General features: G+C 37.7%; 1 protein-coding gene across 1 annotated transcript; it reads right to left on the bottom strand.

Moving 5' to 3' along the window:
• Positions 1-13,186: 13,186 nt before the first annotated feature.
• Positions 13,187-16,966, bottom strand: LOC136225549 (putative disease resistance protein RGA3). The gene has a single exon (XM_066013609.1). The coding sequence runs from the start codon at positions 16,865-16,867 to the stop codon at positions 13,472-13,474; it is 3,396 nt and encodes a 1,131-aa protein (XP_065869681.1). The 5' UTR covers positions 16,868-16,966; the 3' UTR covers positions 13,187-13,471.
• Positions 16,967-20,290: the final 3,324 nt, after the last annotated feature.

Here is a 20,290-nt window from a genome sequence, read left to right as displayed (position 1 = left end):
TTTACTGTATTTGCTATATTCTTAATAGAGTCCCTAAGTCGGAGAGTAAAATCTCTCCTTGTGAGATTTTGAAAAATAGAACACCAAATTTGTCATACTTTAGAACTTGAGGTTGTTTAGCTTATGTTAGAATTTCCGACCCTAAGTGAGTCAAACTTGCTAGTATGGCTTATGAATGTGTATTCATTAGGTATGTTGTGAATAGTAAAGATTTTCGATTTTATGAAGATAGAGGAGGATCCACTTAACCCCACCCCCAAGCCCTGATTTATTTAGATGCTGATTTATAGCAAGAAGACATCAATGATGAAAATGAACTCTCTAGAGTCAAATAGAATTGGCACTTAGTAGACTTACCACCAGGTTACAAACCAATAGGTTGTAAATGGGTTCTACAAAAGAAACCGAAACTCGACATTTCAGTTGATAAGTATAACGCAACCTTGTAGCTAAAGGCTTTAGATAAAAAAGAATGCATATTTTTTTGACACATATTCATATGTCACTAGTATTACATCTATTCGTGTTTTGATTGATATTGCTTCTTTACACAATCTTGTTGTGCACTAGATGGATGTTAAAATTGCCTTTTTGAATGGTGAATTGGAAGAAGAGGTCTATATGGATCAACCTAAGGGCTTTGTATTTTCCGATCAAACCCATAAAGTGTGTAAATTATATAAGTCCTTATATGATTTAAAACAACCACCTAAACAATGGAATGAAAAATTTGACAATCTGATTATTTCAAATGGCTTCAAAGTGAATGAAAGTGATAAATGCATCTACTATAAAAGTAAAAATGGTATTTGAGTTATTATATGTTTATATGTTGATGACTTGCTGATTTTTTAATCTAATATTTATATTGTGAATGCTGTGAAATCCATGCTATGTGAAAACGTTGACATGAAAGATTCAGGAGAAGCAAATGTCATACTTGGCATCAAGATAACTACGTCTAAAAATGGATTTTCTTTAGATCAATCTCAATACATTGAGCAAATTCTAAAGAAATATAATTACTTTGATTGTAAACATGCATGCACATCTTATGACCCTAGTGTAAAGGTTTTTAAGAACACTAGAGACAATGTAAGCCAATCAGAGTATGCTTGGCAACATCTGTTATGCCACTAATTACTAGACCCGATATAGCTTATATCGTGGGATTATTGTGCAGATTTACTAATAGGCCTAGTGTTGAGAATTGGAATGCTATAGAAAGGTTTATGAGATACCATAAAATAACCATGAAACTTATATTGCATTACCAAAGGTTTCCATCAGTTCTTGAGGGGTATATCTATGCTAACTAGAACATCCTATCAGATGATTCCAAGGCAACCAGCGACTACACTTTTAGTATAGTTGGTGGTGCTATTTCTTGAAAGTTTAAGAAACAAAGCATTCTAGCTCAATCAACTATGGAATTAGAACTTATAGCATTAGACACAGCTAGTCGAGAAGCAGATTGGTTGAGAAGTTTGTTACCTGAGATTCCCTTATAGGAAAACCGATTCCAGTAGTATAGATCCACTGTGATAGTATTGCGACTATTGCTAAGATTCAGAACCATTATTATAATGGTAAGAAATGGAAAATACGTCATAAGCACAATACTGTTAGAGAGCTACTCTCTAAAGAAGATGTTAGAGTGGATCATGCACGTCCTGAAGAGAATTTAGCCGATCTTTTGACAAAATGATTAACTGGAGAGAGAAGTCCAAAGTACCTCAAAAGTGTGGGACTTATTCCCCTACACTAATGAGTTATACATAATGGTAACTTAACATATAGACTAGAGATCCCAAGAAATAAGTTCAATGGTTAACAACAAGTTATGGTGTAATAGGAGTTAGATCATGCATTTAAAGCATGAATTCTTGAAGCAATATTAGGTTGAGATAATATGAACTCTTAATGAGATCTATATTCCATTTGGAGTGAAATACATAACTACATGAGTACTTCTGATAATCTCACCTATATGAATGTGGAAGTGGGGCCGCTTCCTATGAGTTTAGGTCACACTCTAGAGCATTCATTATACCGGGATAGACGTGCATGACCAGAAACTCACGAGCTATTTGAACTACACTCTAAAAAGGTTTAACGTGGTATAATATCAGAGATAGAGTTCAAGACGACGAGTCACTCTAGTATAATCTGAATTATACTCACTATGGAAGGGTTCAAATCGAACGATACATTTGTCTATGTTCGATCTTATATTACTGCTTAGTAAAATGTTTTTTTTTTTAATTTAAGTGGGGGATTGTTAGGCTAGACACACAAATTGAATTTATCAAAAGCCTTAAAATTTTACCCTCAAAGGGATAAAAGATAATATAAGCATCTCACTTTCTCTAGCTGTCACTTGGAAGTGCAATATATAAAAAGGGTAATCATATTCTTGGGTGTTCCTAAGGGGTACCCCATTTTTATGAAAGTGATGCGGGGAATCTTTCCCTAGGATCGGGTCCATACGAGGGAAGTTGGAGGAAGGACCAAGCACGAGCAACAAGCGGGTAAAGAGGCCAAACAGGGCCATATAACAGCTCCACAGCTCAAGCACGCCCCACGTACTTTATAGCACGCTCCGCGTACTTGAGTGTCTGATCCGGAGAAGAGTTCAACAGCCAAGGCACGCCCCGCGTAGAATTGGGCACGCCCCGCGTAGAGTGAGTACTGACCCAGAGAGGAGTTCAACAGCCAAGGCACGCCGCGCATGCCTTCAGCTTAATGAACTTGCTCCTTACTCCAGCTTCCTCCTTATTTACAATCCTACCACTCATTATTTACACCTTTGCCACTCCCTTATTACAACCATGCCACTCCCTATTTACCATCCATGCCACCCCTTGTTAATTAACTCATTTACCCCTTATCTTTATGTTTTACTTAGTTATGTAATTTGCCCTTTATGTAATTTGGAAATTTTGGTTTTTGAGATGATATAAATTCATCTCTTTCTCTTTGTAATGTTTTAACTTTTTATTAATCAAATTAAAATCTTTTTCAAGAAGCTTGTTAAGGTTTTTACCTTTAACAATGGGGGATCTTTGATTTCCTACGGATTTAGTCCGTAAAACCCGGGATTCACTCCTTCTAGTTTAGCTAGAGAAGAAATATCTTTGTAAGTTTACGATTAAAACTTTCAGATAAAATCGATCTGTATCAGTTGGTATCAGAGCCGATCATTTTCCTTGAACGAAGACTTCTTTCGACAATGATTCAACCGAGTTATTCACAAGCCTTAAAGGAATGTCTTGAAGCCGAGACATGGGAGATGGAGCTCCAATATGCCGAGATGATGAGAAAGACAAAAGAGAACTTGGAGCAAGAAGAAATGGCAAGACTCCAAAGGGGAACCCGAAATAGCCGTAGACGACAACGTCGAGCCCAACGGAAAAGAGATGGAGAAACCACTATTTCACCTCCTAAAGATTCATCCCAAATCTGTCCCATTTTACACAAGGAGGAGGTAAACCCAAAGCTTTCAATTCTTGATGTGGAAGTTGTGGGTATGCCTATTATTAGTGATGATTTCGTTGTTTGTGATGTTGAAGTAGATTTAAGTTCTCATTATGAATTTATTGTTAATAAAATTGTTGATGAGAATTTAAATGCATGTGTGAACGAGGAGGAGTGGGGATTGAGAGGTATCATCTAAACCATGGTTGGATGTGAGGTTGAAATCCGTGATCTTTTCTTTGCCTGACCGATGAGTGTCAACTTTAATGGTGAGATCACAACTTGATTGAATAACATCCTCCTTCTTCAAAACTCATGGTAGTTGTGCATCTATTGTTCATGGTTCACTATTGCCTTTTTGGGTAAAATTGCTTGGAAATTCCTCATTAATCCCGATTTGGTTGTAAGTAGACTCTTCAAAGCCCGCTACTTTCCACGAACTGATTTTACCGGGGCGGTAATGGGGTCAAATCCGAGCGCAGTATGGTCAAGTATGATGAAGACTCAGGCGTTGATGTGCAATGGGACTATAAAGCGAATCAGAAATGGCAAGGATACGAGGGTTCGGAAAGATAGGTGGCTATCAACGCCCTCGGGCACCCCGGCAATTCCAAATATCCCGTTTGATAGTGAATGGACGGTGGACCGCTTTATCATTGACGATTAGTGGAACTCCGAGTTATTGGATACTTTCTTCGTAGGTGAAGATTGGCAATGTATACTACAACTGCCAATCTCCTCGTGTTATAAGCAAGATCAAATATGTTGGCGGAGAGACAAGAAAGGGATGTATAGTGTAAAAACGGCTTATTTCCAATTATCATAAGCTCTTCCAAGCCCCTCGGAGGCGGTGAAGATGGCTCCGTGGAGTAAGATATGGTGTTTATCTTGTCCACCGAAGGTGAAAAACTTCCTATGGCGTGCAACCTGGAACATAATCCCAACAAAGGTAACTCTTTACAACCGTCGTGTTGATACTGACCTCCATTGTCCATTCTGTCAATCATAGGATGAATCTATCACATTTATTTTTGAATTGCACGGTGATGGCTCAAATCTGGAATGCATCTATATTAGCTCAACACCGTACGAAATTCTCACCGGAGTTCAATCAGTGGTGGTCATTAGCAGTTAACAAAGATTCACCGGAGTTGGCGGGACAATGGGCAACTTTAATCTGGAATATTTGGTATTGGCGTAATCAGAAGATTTGGAATAATAAATCAGCAGTGATCAGGGAGATTGCGAGCCGAGCAGCGTCTATTCTCCTTCAATGGCGAGGAGCGCAGGCGATGGATGGCATGGTCAGAAGCCCTTCTATTCCAAATCAGACGACATGTTGGACGCCCCCCCAACACAAGGTTTCAAACTAAACTTCGATGCATCAGTCAGACCAGGGATAAACCATATCGAAATCGGAGCAGTGATTAGAGACAACAATGGCCTATTCATCGCGGCTAGATATAGGAAAATCGAAGGTCAGTTTACCCCGGAACTCGCCGAAGCCATGTCATGTAGGGAGGCGTTAAGCTGGATTAAAACGCGTGGAGACAGTATTATTTGTGTGGAGGGAGATGCACAAACTGTAATAAACTCGTTGAACCAAGGTCAGGATGAAGATTTCTCTGTGTTCGGTCTTATTCTAGCTGATTGTCGTGAGATAGCAGCATCAATCTCTTGTTGTTCTTTTCAGTTTACTCGAAGAGCAGCATATACGGTAGCGGATGAAACGGCTAGACTAGGATTTTACACTTTGGGCCTTGTTGTAACGAATTCTATTCCTCCAACTCTTGTTAGCCTATTAGGCACCTGATATATTTTTTAATAATACAAATTCTTTCATTAAAAAAATAAAAAATAAGAGCATCTCCAACACTAACTAGCTATTTGGCTCTTTAAAATAATATAAAATATTAGTTTAGTCAAATTTAGCTAGCCAAATTTATGTCTTGCTCCAACCATGCTAGCTATTTGACTCTATATTTGATTATTTTATCATTAAAAGTGATTAAATTTAAAGAAAAAAAGATAAAGTGGAAAAAAGATAAAAGAGAAAAGATAAAGAATGAATAAAAAATAAAAATAGCTAGCCCAAGTAGGGCTGTAAATGAACAGAGCCGCTCATGAGCGGCTCGGTGATCGGCTCGATAAAAGCTCGGCTCGACTCGGCTCGATTTGTAAACGAGTCGCTCGTGAACACGATTTACTGGCTCGGTTCGTAAATGAGCCAAGCTTGAGCAGACCAAAGCTCGGCTCGAAAGCTCCCAAGCAGGCTCGATTAGAACATTTATGAACAAATTTTAGTTTTGTAGAAAACTATATAGTTTTGTGTTAGTTCACAAATATCTAAACTTAATATTATTTCATTTGCTATTAGATGAGTTCGTTCACAAACATAATAAATGAGTAATAGACGAACTATTTGTGAGCATCTTGTTTATTTATTCACGAATTTTGTTTGTGAGCTTGTTTATATACACAATTAAAGAGTTATTTGCGAGCAAACTTCGCAAATATAATTAACAATTTACTCACAAACAATTCATGGTTAGATAATTTTCTTAATGAACCAAGTCCAAAAGAGGATTTTAGGCTCGAAACAAGCTCGAAGCTCGGCTCAAGCTTGGCTCAAGCTCGTTGAGCAAGCCAAAGCTCGGCTCGGGCACGACTCGTTAATTTTATAGCAAGCTCGGCTCGGGTTCGAGCTCGTTAATTTTATAGCGAGCCGAGCTTGAACAGGCCAAAGCTCGGCTCGGCTCGGCTCGTTTACAGCCCTAAGCCCAAGAGACTAGCCAAATTTAGCTAGTGAAAATAGCTAGCTATTTATTTTAGAGAGTCATGTCACCTTATTGGAGTGGTAACTCTCTAAATGGCTAGCTAAATTTGACAATTTAGAGAACCATGTCATCCCATTGAAGATATGCTCTGAGTCAAGGAAATTCAATTATTTCAAACCTTAGAATAAAAGAAAAGCTTCCGGGACTGTTAATTATGAAATTAAGCCCAGTTTATTTTACCGGATACTATTTATTGTTATCATTTCTTCTTATTATTAGCTGTTTGTTATTTGTTATTATTATAGAAAATATTTTTTAATTAATTTTTATATTAAAAACAATTCTTTCAAAATTTATTTTTATTTCCTATTTGGAATTAAAATACATAAATTAATTCCAAAACGAATCAAACCAAAAAAATTAATTCCAAAATACATAAAAGCAGTTCCACCATATTGTAAGCAGATATCAGTTTTCATATGTTTCTCTTTTTCAGAAAAAAAAAAAAGTTATATATTTTATTTTTGGTACTTAAACAAAAATATATTTGGAATGGCAATGAAAGTATATTAAAAAAGTTAAGCTGCAAATTGCGGAAAATCCTTCATTTTGCCGTAAAGTGGAGAGGATAAGTCAACTACATCCTCCCACTACTACTACTGACCCTATTTGTTTAAAATTCGGTAGAATACCTTTTTTTTTTTTTTTTTCTCCTACAATACCTATTTATTTTCAAAACTAACAAAACAACTAAAAAATATAGAAAAAAATATAAATATAAATATAAATCTCATTGTTTAGTTGATTTATAAATATAATTATTATAGTTTAAATATTGACAAATAATTTGTGGTTGATTTCATTAATAAAGACAGTCTAAATTAATTAACGATGTTAAAAACAATGACATGACAATCAAAGAAAAATGGTTAGATGGCATTTTAGTTATTTTATTTATTTTATTTTTAAAATCCTACATCTTACCCAATTTCCAAATAACACCTCATCATTTTCTTTTTTTTTTTCACATATCGATGAGCATACGTTGCAGGGAAGGGGACAAGAGTTCTTTAGACAAGCTTTATTTAGGTCTATAGGAATTCCACTTCTGACTGCCATGTGGTTTGGGAGTCCCCAACTTCGACTCTTATGACCAAGCTTCCTAGTAGGGAGACTGAGTGTCCGTTGATTCCTGTTAGAGGAGCCTTCGCGAGAGTTAACCTACTTAGCTCGAGGTGAAGTGCCTCGTAGGCTTTCTTCACCATGATGTTGGTTGAGCTTCCTGTATCCACTAAAGCCCTGTGAACCTTGAAGTCATTGATCCCAACTTTGATTACCAGTGCATCATCACGTGCTTCCTTAGGGTACCTCGTGTCTTGACGAATGAGAAGTCGCTTAACATGCCAGACCCATATTTCTTAGGGGACCTTCCTATTTTGGATACGCACCTCAAGCTAGGACCTTCAGAGATGATGTTGATAACATCCCATGGGGTTTTGCCATTATGTTTTCTTTCATTTGGCTCGGAGGTCGGGCCTCTTCCAAATTTCGTCAAAAAATGGTTTAGATTTCCTTTGTCGCCTAGTTTTTCCTACTCGACGATAAGCTATCTCCAATTTTCTTTGTATCGTGTCCCTCACTTTTGTGGAAGTTATAGTATGCTCCATTATCGTGTGAGGGTGATTTTATCATCTTGGGACGATAGGTGATGCGTACGCTATTCTTCTCGACCCACTACATGACCTCTTTCTTTAGGAGCGTTCAAGGAGATCAGTGTCCTCACTAGGTGCTCTCGTGACTTTCTTCGGTCTGGATACTTATCATTTACAGACTACCTATTGGTAAGGGCGGCTTTCTCGTTCAACAGAGGGCTGAGCATGTGGGCCTCCCATCTACATAAGTCTCTTGCCTTGGTCATCAAGTACTTGGAGGTTCGGTGTCTTTTGGTCGTTAGCTCTTGGAATAACTCTTTATTGAGGAAATTGGCTACCATGATGCCAACCGCTCCCTCCATATTCAATACTTTGGGATCCTACATGATCTTACTTTCAGAGATAGATGTAACAAAGTGATCGGTGAAGAACCTCAATATTTTTTTTGAAGTTAATGATTGTCTCGTTGTCAAGTTATTCGTACCAGTAGGAATCAGTGCCTTTGAGGGTAATAGGCAACATGCGACACATCACAACGTTAGTTGCTGTTCTGGTGTCCATGGCCCGCCTGAACTTTTTGAGTAGTGGGATCTGATGTCCCGTCATACTCTTTCAACAACGGGTACTTGAACCTTCGAGGCATGGGCTCAGTCACGATCCTTTTATATATGGGTATTACTACCTATATGATGTCGGGGTGTTTGGTGTCGATCCCCACCTCGATGGTAGTGCTTTTGAGCTTGGCGAGCTCTTTCTGTATTACATCAAAATTAGTCCCGACGTCAAATTATTTGATAGGGAAGTTCCTTTTCTTTGGTGCCCATCGCTCCCGGGTCTATGGCTCGACTTCTCTTTCTTAGCTGACGTATCGAGATTCATCCAACCGGTGGTAGATCCTTTAGTCATTGGAGCCCGATGTCCTCCTATTCAGGGAGGGTCGTCTTTCTTTTCTTACTCGGTCTATCTTTACAAGGGATTGATCAGCATCGTTTATCTTACGTGCATGAGGAATTCGGGGACCAGCAACATCGTATTAGGGATTCTTTTTTCCCCTTTGACTGAGCATCCAGATCCCTTACTCGGTTCTTCGGTCATACATCTCACTGACAATAAGAACTTTGGACAGTGTGGTGTCCGGTTGAGCAGTTGGTATTCTCAAGTTTGTTCACATATTTGATGGTTTATTCTGCTATCACGAGTTTTTCTTTCACTTCGTTCATTTGAATGACGTGTTCTTGCCTTATGACGCTGACTACGTTATGGATAAATCCAAGTTTTTCTGCCAGACATCAAGAGATTGCATCGAAGAGTCTTTGTTGTTGAGGGTCTATGACTTCGTCTTCTTCCACCAAATCTAGAGTTAAGTCGCGATTGACTAGTAGAATTTGGCGTGCCTCTTCCTTAGTTGTTTTCTAGACCCCCGATGTGTGGAATGCATTGGTGGAAGAAATTTCAATAGAATTGTTCAAACGAGTCATCATTGTGTTCGTTCCATCACTCACCACACCAATTTGATGTGGTTGAATCCTGAAGTCCACTTGTCAACATGCGATTGCACATAAACTAGGCCAGAGGAGGATAATTGTTCGGCTAACTCGCTCTGATGCCTAACTTAGTTTATGAAAGGACTAAGGATAATCACAATCAGTGAACAAAAGCTGCAATGTAAGTTTAATAAAATGAATGAAGTACCACACATGAGCTGAACTTACTCTATTATATTGTTATTAAGCTGTAGAAAACAGTTATGAGTTGAGAAGTAGGGTGTGCCACATGTCTCCTGTTGATAGGAGGACGTTTGCCAAGATATCAGGATCTGATACTCTTCAAACCCATTAGACACATGATTCTCGGGAACGGGTGTAATTATGGTAACGATTGGATCTTCCGGGAGTTTTAACGCGAAAAAAATGTATTAAAAAAAAAACGAAAACGAGAGGTCAGTAGGAGTCGTGATCGCCGAGTGGGCGGCTCGCGAGTGCTCAGCAACGTGGTGCGAGCGCCTAGCGGCAGTCGTCGCGTGCCCGACGACAATTGGACGCACGCCCGACAGCGCGGGGTGCACGCCCGACAGCCGCTGGGCACGCGCGCCCGATAGCGCGGAGCGTACGGCCGACGGCCGCTGGGCGCACGCGCCCGACAGCCTCTGGGCGAGCGCCCCACGATATTGGGTGAACACCCAACGGGCGTTGGACGAACGCCCAACAGTGGTGGGCGAACGCCCAACCTTCGACAAGAAGTTGTGTTGCCAAAATGTAGGAACTCCTTTGTCCAAGCAACAACAAACTTCTCCTTATGCACCAACCACGTCTCCTCAACATACGAGATAAGATTTTTGTACCTACTCATCCCATCCTTCATCATGCTAAGATTGGTCTCGTACTCCTCAATGGTTAATGATTGTAATATTGTTCTCCATTTGCCATTCTTGAATTTAGAGGCATGTCCTTTATCTCCTAAAATTCTATACACCCGATCTTCCACATCCTTATTTATATGCCAAGTGCATAGCAAGTGCGCTGCTTGTGGAAAAACTTCTTTGATCGGCTTTAATAATCCAAGCTCCCTGTCACTAACAATAACGGCCGGGTTAAGATCAAACCCAATCAAAATCCTCAGCCTTTGCAAAATCCAACGATAGCTCCCTTCAGTCTCGTCTTTAACTATAGCATACGCTATCTTGAAGTTGTTATTGCATGGCGTCATCCCCACAATCTCAACAAACGGCATTTTGTACTTGTTTGTTTTGTATGTTGAATCAATGTCAATGTACCAGTGGTAAGTCTTGAACATATCAACTGAATCTGGATGTGCCATAAACACATGCGTTATCACACCAGAATCAGCTTGTGTGTAATTGACATATTTGTTCTCCACAGCAATATGGTAGAATTGACTAGCCAAGTCTCTACCTTCAAACCCGTCCTTCCTCATTTTGTCCCTGTAATTATATATGTGTTTAATTATTGGGTTGTCTTCTGGGTGTTTTTCTTTAACTACTGCTAAAATAGCACATGGCTTTCCTTGAGCTGAAGTCATATCACGCACAATTTGTTTGGATGCGATACTGAGTCCGCTCATCTGCCGACTTCCCTTTGGATACACACGCATTGTATGGTTATGCATTCCAGTTAACCCAGCCTTAGCCTGTATCCCCCATCTAGAAAGGTCTGCATGTTGATAGGCTTTAATCTAAAATTTACAGCAGCACGCTTTAGTTTTACTTTTTCTTATTGCAGGATCTTCATCAATTCTCACAACACCTCTATAGCGTTCACCCCGTGAACATCACAACAGCTTCTGTTTTCCCCCATGTTTGTGCGAAGATATTACAATCTCAAACCCATTCTGAATAGCTATCTTTTTTGCTCAATCAATAGCATCCTGACACGAAGGGAAAACAGTATCCGTTATGAAACGCGAACTATAATAAATGTTATCGGGTTTCCAATCTTCTAACGGTACCTGAATATACAAAAAATGCATAATAGGTTATCATAATTTACATTAAAAATAATAAACAAAATAGTTCGGGGCAATTGCTGCCCGTTTTTGCCTGAACGGGTAGCTTGCCCGTTTCACCATTGGTGAGAACGGATAAAGCGTACTGCCGTTCCATCGGTGGAACGGGCGGCGTGTACCACCTGTTCCATCGGTGGAACGGGCGGCGCGTACCATCCGTTCCATCGGTGGAACAGGTGGCGCATGCTTCCCGTCCCTAGGCTGAACGGGTAGTTCATCGTTCGGCCGACGGAACGGGATTACGTGCTACCTGTTCAGGCAAAAACCAACGAAAAAAAATAAAAATTAAACAGACACGTATTTAAGAATCGTAATATTACCTCGTGTTCGAAATCATTATCTTCGGGAATGCTTAGCTCCATTTTTGTAAAATCCGGGATTTGTGCTCGGGAGAGAAAGGGAGAGAGAGCTTTTAAGGTTTTGGAAGAAATAAAATGAGAAGGGCAATATGGTCAAGAGGATGCGGTGGACCGGAATTTGGGTGCGGTATATAGCAATGCCCTACTTTTTTTTTTTTTTTTTTGCATCCCATGTGCATTTCATTTTTTTTGTTGGTAAAACAAATACTTATATAAATGAGGTATTAATATTCAATTCAATTACACTTATTAGTCAATCCCGAGTATAAAAAAAGAATACAGTTACACCTTGATAAATGAATGTTCGATAAAATAATAACCTCGTTTATATAATAAATTCTTTCGGTCCCGACTTGGGCCAATGGACTAAAGTAATAACCTCGCTAAATGCATTAAGTAATAAAAATATTTAAATCCTTAAGGATCTAATGAAAATATAAATTAATAATTATCGAATTATATATATAGACCAAAACCTTTCAATCAATCAACTAGAAGTCATTTTTTCTGAAAAAATGCATCTATTGTTTTTTTTTTCCACCCAAACCAAAATGAACATCATCCTTAATTTTTTATAGTGCAAACACAACTTCTGATATATTTTGCTCATGTTGAAGCAAGTAGTTGTTTAAGGTGATCATTGCTTGAAAGACATCTTTTGATATGTTTTACAATGAAAAATTATCTATAAGATAATAAATATTGATTTATCGATAAATGAATAATTTATTCATTTATCGATAAATAAACAATATCGCTTAATGAATATTTTTTTCTAGTCCCAAGGATATGCATTTATCGAAGTTTTACTGTAGTAACTAGTATTGGAAAGAGCGTGCCTAGCTATTTAGTGTGTAGCTCTATTCGCTAGTCTCGGAAACAAAAGAGACAGAAAATGGTTAGATGGTTAACCTGATCCAATTCATGTTTAGATAGTTAACCTGATCCAGTATCTTAATCATTTGGACTAGGTGCAAACTCCAATTTCAGCTCGGTTATCGGTTATTGGTTAATTTTTCTCATCCCTAATTTGCAGATGGATTTGACATTACCCACTGAATCTATGACAGGATTATCCATAGCTGATGCTTAGTCTAAAATAAATCTGTCATTTTTAAAATATCTTGGTCCATTAACCGACCCCGAGTATTTGTTTTTGGCTCCGGCACTGAATGCAGATAAGTGATATGGTTGCTATTGCGAAAATTATAAATGCCACTTTGGTATTTCCTTCTCTAGATCATGCTTCCTTTTGGACAGATCCAAGGTTTGTTTGTGTTTCCTTTAAGTTGTTTTCTTATAGTTTTCAAATACTTGCAATTGAATATTGAATCAGTGACTTTAAGGATATATTTGATTTGATTGGAAGAACTTCATTGAGGTCCTAAAAGATGATGTTGAAGTTGCTGAGTCTCTTCCAAAAGAATTTGCATCAGTAAAGTCATTACAAAAATCTCCCATTTCTTGGTCCAGAGTCGTTCTAAAGATGAAGCAATCTTCCTCTTTGAACTAGTTTCAGGTAGTATTTAGACCTAAGTTCTTTTAACATTGTATCATAATCAAGAAGTTTACATTACAAAATCTTGACAATCACATCTATTAATAAACTTCCAGCACAAGATAAAACGTCTTGCATTGGAAAAACATAAAAACAATTCAAACAGATCATATTCAACACACACATTCAAAAATCTACGTGTCTGAAATAGACTTTGACTTTTGTGATGTGTGAAAATTCCTTCCATCCATATTTCTTTTTCTCAAGAAAGGGACAGCAGTCAATGTAGAGAAGCCTTAAATTGGAGAGGCTTCGTACGGTTGCAGCTGTCGGTCCACACTTGAGACTCTGACAACGATCAAGAGAAAGAGATTGAAGAGACTGGAGATTACAAAACCATTCTGGCAATTCTTCCATTGCTGCAAATCCAATTATCTTCAATGACTTGAGAGCAGTGAGGTGTTGAAGTTGATTTGGTAGAATAGACATTTCACAATCAAAACAATCAGATCCCCATATTTCTAACTCTTCGAGACATGGAAGGTCTTTGATTCGATTCAGATAACGGAAATCATTCAACTCCTCTGAGAATGCACCAATACTTAGTTTCTTCAGTTGAGTCAGACTGCAAAGTATTTCGTCTGGAAAATCCCTTAGTTCTTCACATGTTGACATCTGCAAAGATATTAGGGAGCTCAGTTTCCCGAAATCTTCAGGAATACTTCTCAGCCTCTGGCAACCGCATATGCTCAGTTCCTTGAAACACGAGTTGGATAGAATCACATTTGGAAGACGAGTTAATTGTGAACATCCTTTAATGGATAGACTTGTAAGAGAAGGGAAGGACTGCAGCTCATCAAATATGTAACTCAGTTCCTCACAATCTTTGATTTCTAGCTTCACAAGCGCCTGGAGATAACTTATTGGAAACATTCTCAGTTTAGCACAATTTTGAATCGACAATTCTTGGAGGCAAGGAAATACAACCACCCTGTCACCGCCATCTTCACCGTCTAGTAATGGAGCCGTCCATTCAGTTAAATCACTCATCTTCCTTAAAAGGAATGATTCTAAAGCTGGAAACAGCCTCAAGCATTCACTGTTATTGCCTTTAGTATCAATCCCGTAGAACTCGTTATCGATGCACTTCACTCTTCCCATCGCTTCTAACTTGAGAAATTTAAGACAAGGAAGATCTCCAAGCCGTGGAAGTTGTTCACAGTAGCTGCACGCAATTAAACTAAGATCCACCAAGTTATTGAGTACTACGAAAGAATCGCCATGACTTGGACTCTTCATTCTCAACATCCATGATGCCCACTTTTTACCCAAATAATTCCTAATCTCTATTCTCTTTATCTTTGAGTGAGGTTGAAGGCCTTCCAGAACTTCCATGTATATATTTCTTCTTGCACCTAACGTTCCAGCAAAATGAAGACTCCATGCTAAAACCAATCCTTCTATATTAGTTTTCCCCTGCAGATTTGCTCTTTCAACTTCTTCCACATTATTCACATCTTCAAGTCTCCTTATTTCCAATTGCCCTCTGAGTTTGTCTAGGCATTCAAGTTCTGCAATGCTACCTCCCGCGTAACGACCAACAACAAATAAAGGCAAAGTTTCAAGACAAGATAGCAGCCCTAATCGAAATGGCATCTGGTGCTCGTAAGAAAAAGCAATAAGCTTCAAGTTGATTAGGTTGTTAATTGTCTCCCTAGGAAGCTTGGTAAGTTCCTTGCACTCGAGAAATTTCAAAGTTAGAAGATTGTACAGTTTGGTGATGAATTCAGGCAGCTCTATGATGTTAGAATTTGAGACGTCAAGATATCTCAAATGTTTCATGTTGCCAATTGAGGATGGCAACACTTCCATATAAGCACCATTCAAGCTCAGAATTCGCAAGCTTTTCAACTTCCACGACTTTTGATAGGGAGCATTCTCGAGGATAATAGTATGCAACTTCTTGGCTCTACCCTTCAGATTAGCCATTGAACTTGTAACAAATTGATCATTTGCATACAAGTGACGGATGCAAGATGCTCTATCTACGGTTAAACAGTTCTCCCTTGTCGATATTTCAAATTTGGATAGAGACAATGCAAGATCGTGCACAAGATCATGCATTTTGCATTCCATAACATCCCCATCATCATCCCTTTTTGCATCTTGGAAGAAGGAATTTGCAAGTAAGGCATTAAAATACGTGTTCCCCTCATTAAATGACTCAATAAACCCCTCAGCCATCCAGAACAGTACTAACTCTTCCTTTCTAATCAAAAAGTCTTTCGGAAAAATCGAACAAAATGTAAAGCATGGCTTTAAATATGAAGGCAAGTAATCAAAACTCAATTTCAATATAGATTCAACATTCTCCTTTTCATCCCTTGCATTCAAAACATTACTGTCTCTAATTTTCAGCCATTCTTTTTCCTCCATATTAAATCCCATTGTCCACCCCAAAACTTTTGCAGCTAGCGGCACCCCTCTACACTTTTTCGCAATGTCTACTCCAATGGGCTCTAAATTTGAAGGGATTAATGTTCTTCCATTCCTAGATGCTCTGTCCTTCAAAATCGACCAACACTCATCATCAGACAAGACACTTAATCTATGCCTATGTTGAGTTGAAGTCTCGACTACCGCGGCCACTTCCTCGCTACGAGTTGTGACAACCATAGCATTTCCATTACTTCTACAAACTTCCAATAATAAACATTTCAAATGATCCCATTTTCCTAAGATATCTTCCCAAACATCATCAAGAACAAGAAGGAACTTCTTTCTCGCCAACTCTTCTCTGAGTTGTCGAAGAATCGCACCCATGTTAGTTAAACCCCCCATCATTGCATTCAAATGCTGCAACATTTCTCCTAAAATTTTTTGTTCATCAAAAGTTTTCTGAGAAACACAAACCCATATTATGACATCAAAAGAGTTTCTTGCTTTTACTTGTTGACACACAAATTTAGCCAAAGTAGTCTTTCCAAGACCACCCATTCCAACAATGGGAACAATAGTGAGAATTTGTTGATGGCAAGAGCGAGAAAGCAAGTTAACAATACTTAACACATCAACTTCCCTTCCAACAGGTAGCTTATCTAGAACTGGATCTGTTTCTCGATCCAAATCTACTTGAGGAATATAGCTAGAAATGCCTTGAATTTGAATCACAGCACCTAAATCATTTTTAATTTTGTCAAGCAAACCTTTAATATTGCTAACTTTATGAGCCAATTTAACCTTAAATGCAGCTTTCTTAACAAAAACAACGGCTCTGGTGGAACTGGGTGAAGGACTGAGGTTGAGTACCTTACGTCGAAGAGTCTCATAAGCTATCTCATCAAAAACATCTTCAGCCTCATAAGCTATATCTTTTAGTTTCATGAACCAACGCCTTACATGCTCTCTTTCGTTCTGTTGCGCCTCTGCAGCTTGTAAGATAGCACGAATGGTTGTGAGTGAATCTTGAAGCTCTTCCAGTTCATCTTTGAGATTCCAAATTAGTTTGACTTCATCACTTATGAGAGAAAGCCCCCTTCTCAGAGTTTCCTCTACCACAAAACTCAGGACAGTCTCAGCCATTAGTATCAATTCTACAAGGAAATTATGATCCAACAGAATTAGAAAATCCCTAATTCTAAAAGAAGGCTATGGTACTATCAATCTTCAATGGTGGTAGAGTAGTAGGTTCTCTCAGAGAAGACTAGACCATATATGTATAGAAGAGATAATTTTATTCAATGATAGGGTATCAAAATAGGCGTGAATTTTGGGAATTCCGAATTTAGGTTCAACGTTCAAAATAACACGTTTACAACATAATATCAATTTAGGCTTAACGTTTTATAATATAGAATTAATTTAGGTCCCACGTATAAAATAGGATCATTATAGGCTTAACGTTTACAAAATTATACGAATTTAAGCTTAACGTTTTACAAAATATATCAAATTCAAGCTAAACGTCACAATTAAATTAATCATATTATATTCTTTTTCTATTAACTTTATATATTATCTTTTTGGTGTCCGCTATGGTTACTTTGTTTTTTACAAAGTATCGTTACTTGGTGTGGTTTTTCCCATTGGATGATGGAGCATAAAATTAATCCAATGATAAAAATGAGCACCAAGTAACGGTACTTTGTAAAGCAGACACCTATCTTTTTATTTAGTTTTATATTCTTATTTATTATAATACAATTAATTAGTATTCTTGTAATGAGTCATTGAATTTAGGAGTCATGGAATGGTAGATGAAAAACAAATATAAAATTTTAATGAACAAGAATACTAATTAATTGTATTATAATAAATAAGAATATAAAAATAAATAAAAAGATAATATATAAAGTTAATAGAAAAAGAATATAATATGGTTAATTTAATTGTGACGTTTAGCTTAAATTATATATATTTTGTAAAACGTTAAGTTTAAATTCGTATAATTTTGTAAACGTTAAGCCTATAATGATGTTATTTTGTACGTGAGACCTAAATTGATTCTATATTATAAAACGATAAGCCTAAATTGATATTATGTTGTAAACGTTAAGCCTATATTGGTGCTATTTTGAACGTTGAATCTAAATTGGTATTTGCCCAAAAACCTTAAACCTATTTTGATACTTCATCTCTTTAATTGATAATAGAAGAGAGAGAGTTTGAATCAATCATGGCATATACATAGATTTACAAGAGACATTAATTTTCTTACAAAAAAAAAAAAAAAAAATACGAGAGATATTAATTTGTTGGCATAAAGCTGACTTGGCTCCTCAAAGTATAAAACCAAAATCAATTAGGCTCCCATTCTTCATGGATAAATTATATCAATGGTACCTAAACTTTACATAATTTACATTTTGATACCTAAATTACATTTTATCTCAAAAATATACCTGAAGTAACGATGACCGGACAATTAAGTATATTTTACCGGTTAATGACCGATCAACGCGAGTTTCATGAGTTAATTACATCAATGGTACCTGAATTTTATCATAATTCACACTTCGGTACCTGGATTTTATTTTATCCTAAAAACATAACACACGTAAAGGTGACTTAAAAATTTAGTTCATTTGATTGGCTAGTGACCGGGTAATGTGAACTAAACATTGAGACTCACCATTTTTTTAATTTAAAATGTCATATTCGCGTTGATTGATCACTGTTCGGTTAAATGTACTAAAATATTGAGTCATCTTTACTTGAGGTGTATTTTTTGGACACAATGAAATCTAGGTATCAAAGTGTGAAATAGGATAAGGTTCAGGTACCATCAGTGTAATTTACTCGTCAAAGTCGCATTTACCGGCCATTGACTGGTAAAATATACTAAATTGTCCGGTCATCGTTACTTCAGGTATATTTTTGAGACAAAATATAATCTAGGTATCAAAGTATGAATTAGAGTAAAATTCAAGTACCATTGATGTAATTTACCCCATTCTTCATATATCACCAATGAGATCCCTCAACTATACAAAACTTTCCAATCAAACACAAACTAAACTAAGATCTAACTAAATGCCAGCTCTCTCTCTCTCTCTCTCTCTCTCTCTCTCTCTCTCTCTCTCTCTCTCTCTCTCTCTCTCTCTCTCTCTCTCTCTCTCTCTCTCTCTCTCTCTCTCTCTCTCTCTCTCTCTCTTAACGGATATAAATTCTGCTCTCTTTTTTTTGCATGGATGAGGTTCTACAATAAGCAATTTGTATGCTCCTTATGCACAGATCAGGTTCTATAAAAGAGTTTCATTGAGCCTAAAATAAAATTGCAAAAATTAAATGTATCTAAAATTATGTATTCTTGCTCTTTTATTTCAACTTAATTCTGGATCCGCGAACTCCTCTACCTCTTTTGCTGCAGCTGCTAGAAAGTTGAGAACCAGTAAACGTAAAGAGCCTATTGAGAGTTCCATTGCTTTTTTCACCAGCAAAATATCTATGCTAAAAAAAGAGTTATACCGCAACATTGCTCTTGTTTCTTTCTTTTTTTCCAAGTAGTTGATATGTTTTGCTCATGGTTTTAAAAACCGGCCCGGACATCAAACCGGTGGGACAAAGGGTTCAGGAGTCAATGGGTTCAACCGGTTGGCCCGAATCGGTTGAACCGGTCGACGTCATAAATAATATATATATTATATATATATAAAATAAAATTTAATAAATTAAACATGACAATCCATACACCAAAATTCTAATAAAGAGTTTTGAAGGAGAGCCCCTGGTTCACCCCTCCCCGGTTAAAGAGGTCCAGTTAGTTGGTTGGAGGAAGCCCAGGGAAGGGGTTGTCAAGTTGAATACGGATGGCTCCTGCCTTAGTAATGGCAGAATTGCTGCTGGTGGAGTTCTTCGGGATGCTGGTGGCGCCTGGCTGGCTGGGTTCACCCATAACTTAGGTACGGGCTCCTCCTTTACTGCGGAGCTCTGGGGGATCTTGTCTGGCATTAAACCCGCCATTCGCATGGGTGTTAAAAGACTTTCGATGGAGTTTGACAATTTGGAGGCTATCAACAGGATTTCGGATAGACAGGCTGTTTGTCTTAAGAGTCAGAATCTCATTAAAGCCATCTTGAGGCTTCGTCCTGCCTTCGATTCTCTTACCTTCTCCCATATTTATAGGGAGCAAAACCGCGTGGCGGATCGCTTGGCAGCTGCTGGGCATGGGGGGATGTTAGGTGTTTCTACCCTTTCCGTTCCTCCTTCTTTTCTGTTACCTTCTCTTCTTGTGGATAGGATTGGGGTCAGTCTTCCTAGACTGATCCCGGGTTAGGTTTTTGTTTGTTTGTTTTTTTTCTTCCCTTCTTACCAAAACAAAATACACCAAAATATATCAAATTAGTTTAATACAATATTCAAGACTAAAATTAAATGAAATCCCAAATAAACATTACAATAATTCAATAAAAAAACACTTATCAAATCACTCATTTCTTCCATAATTCATCCAATCTTCATCATCAACGTTAATTTCAATATCATCATCATCATTATCTTTATCCG

The sequence above is a fragment of the Euphorbia lathyris genome, chromosome 4, assembly GCF_963576675.1.
Source record: "Euphorbia lathyris chromosome 4, ddEupLath1.1, whole genome shotgun sequence".
Lineage (NCBI taxonomy): Eukaryota > Viridiplantae > Streptophyta > Magnoliopsida > Malpighiales > Euphorbiaceae > Euphorbia > Euphorbia lathyris.
This window is presented reverse-complemented; position numbering and strand designations above follow the sequence as displayed.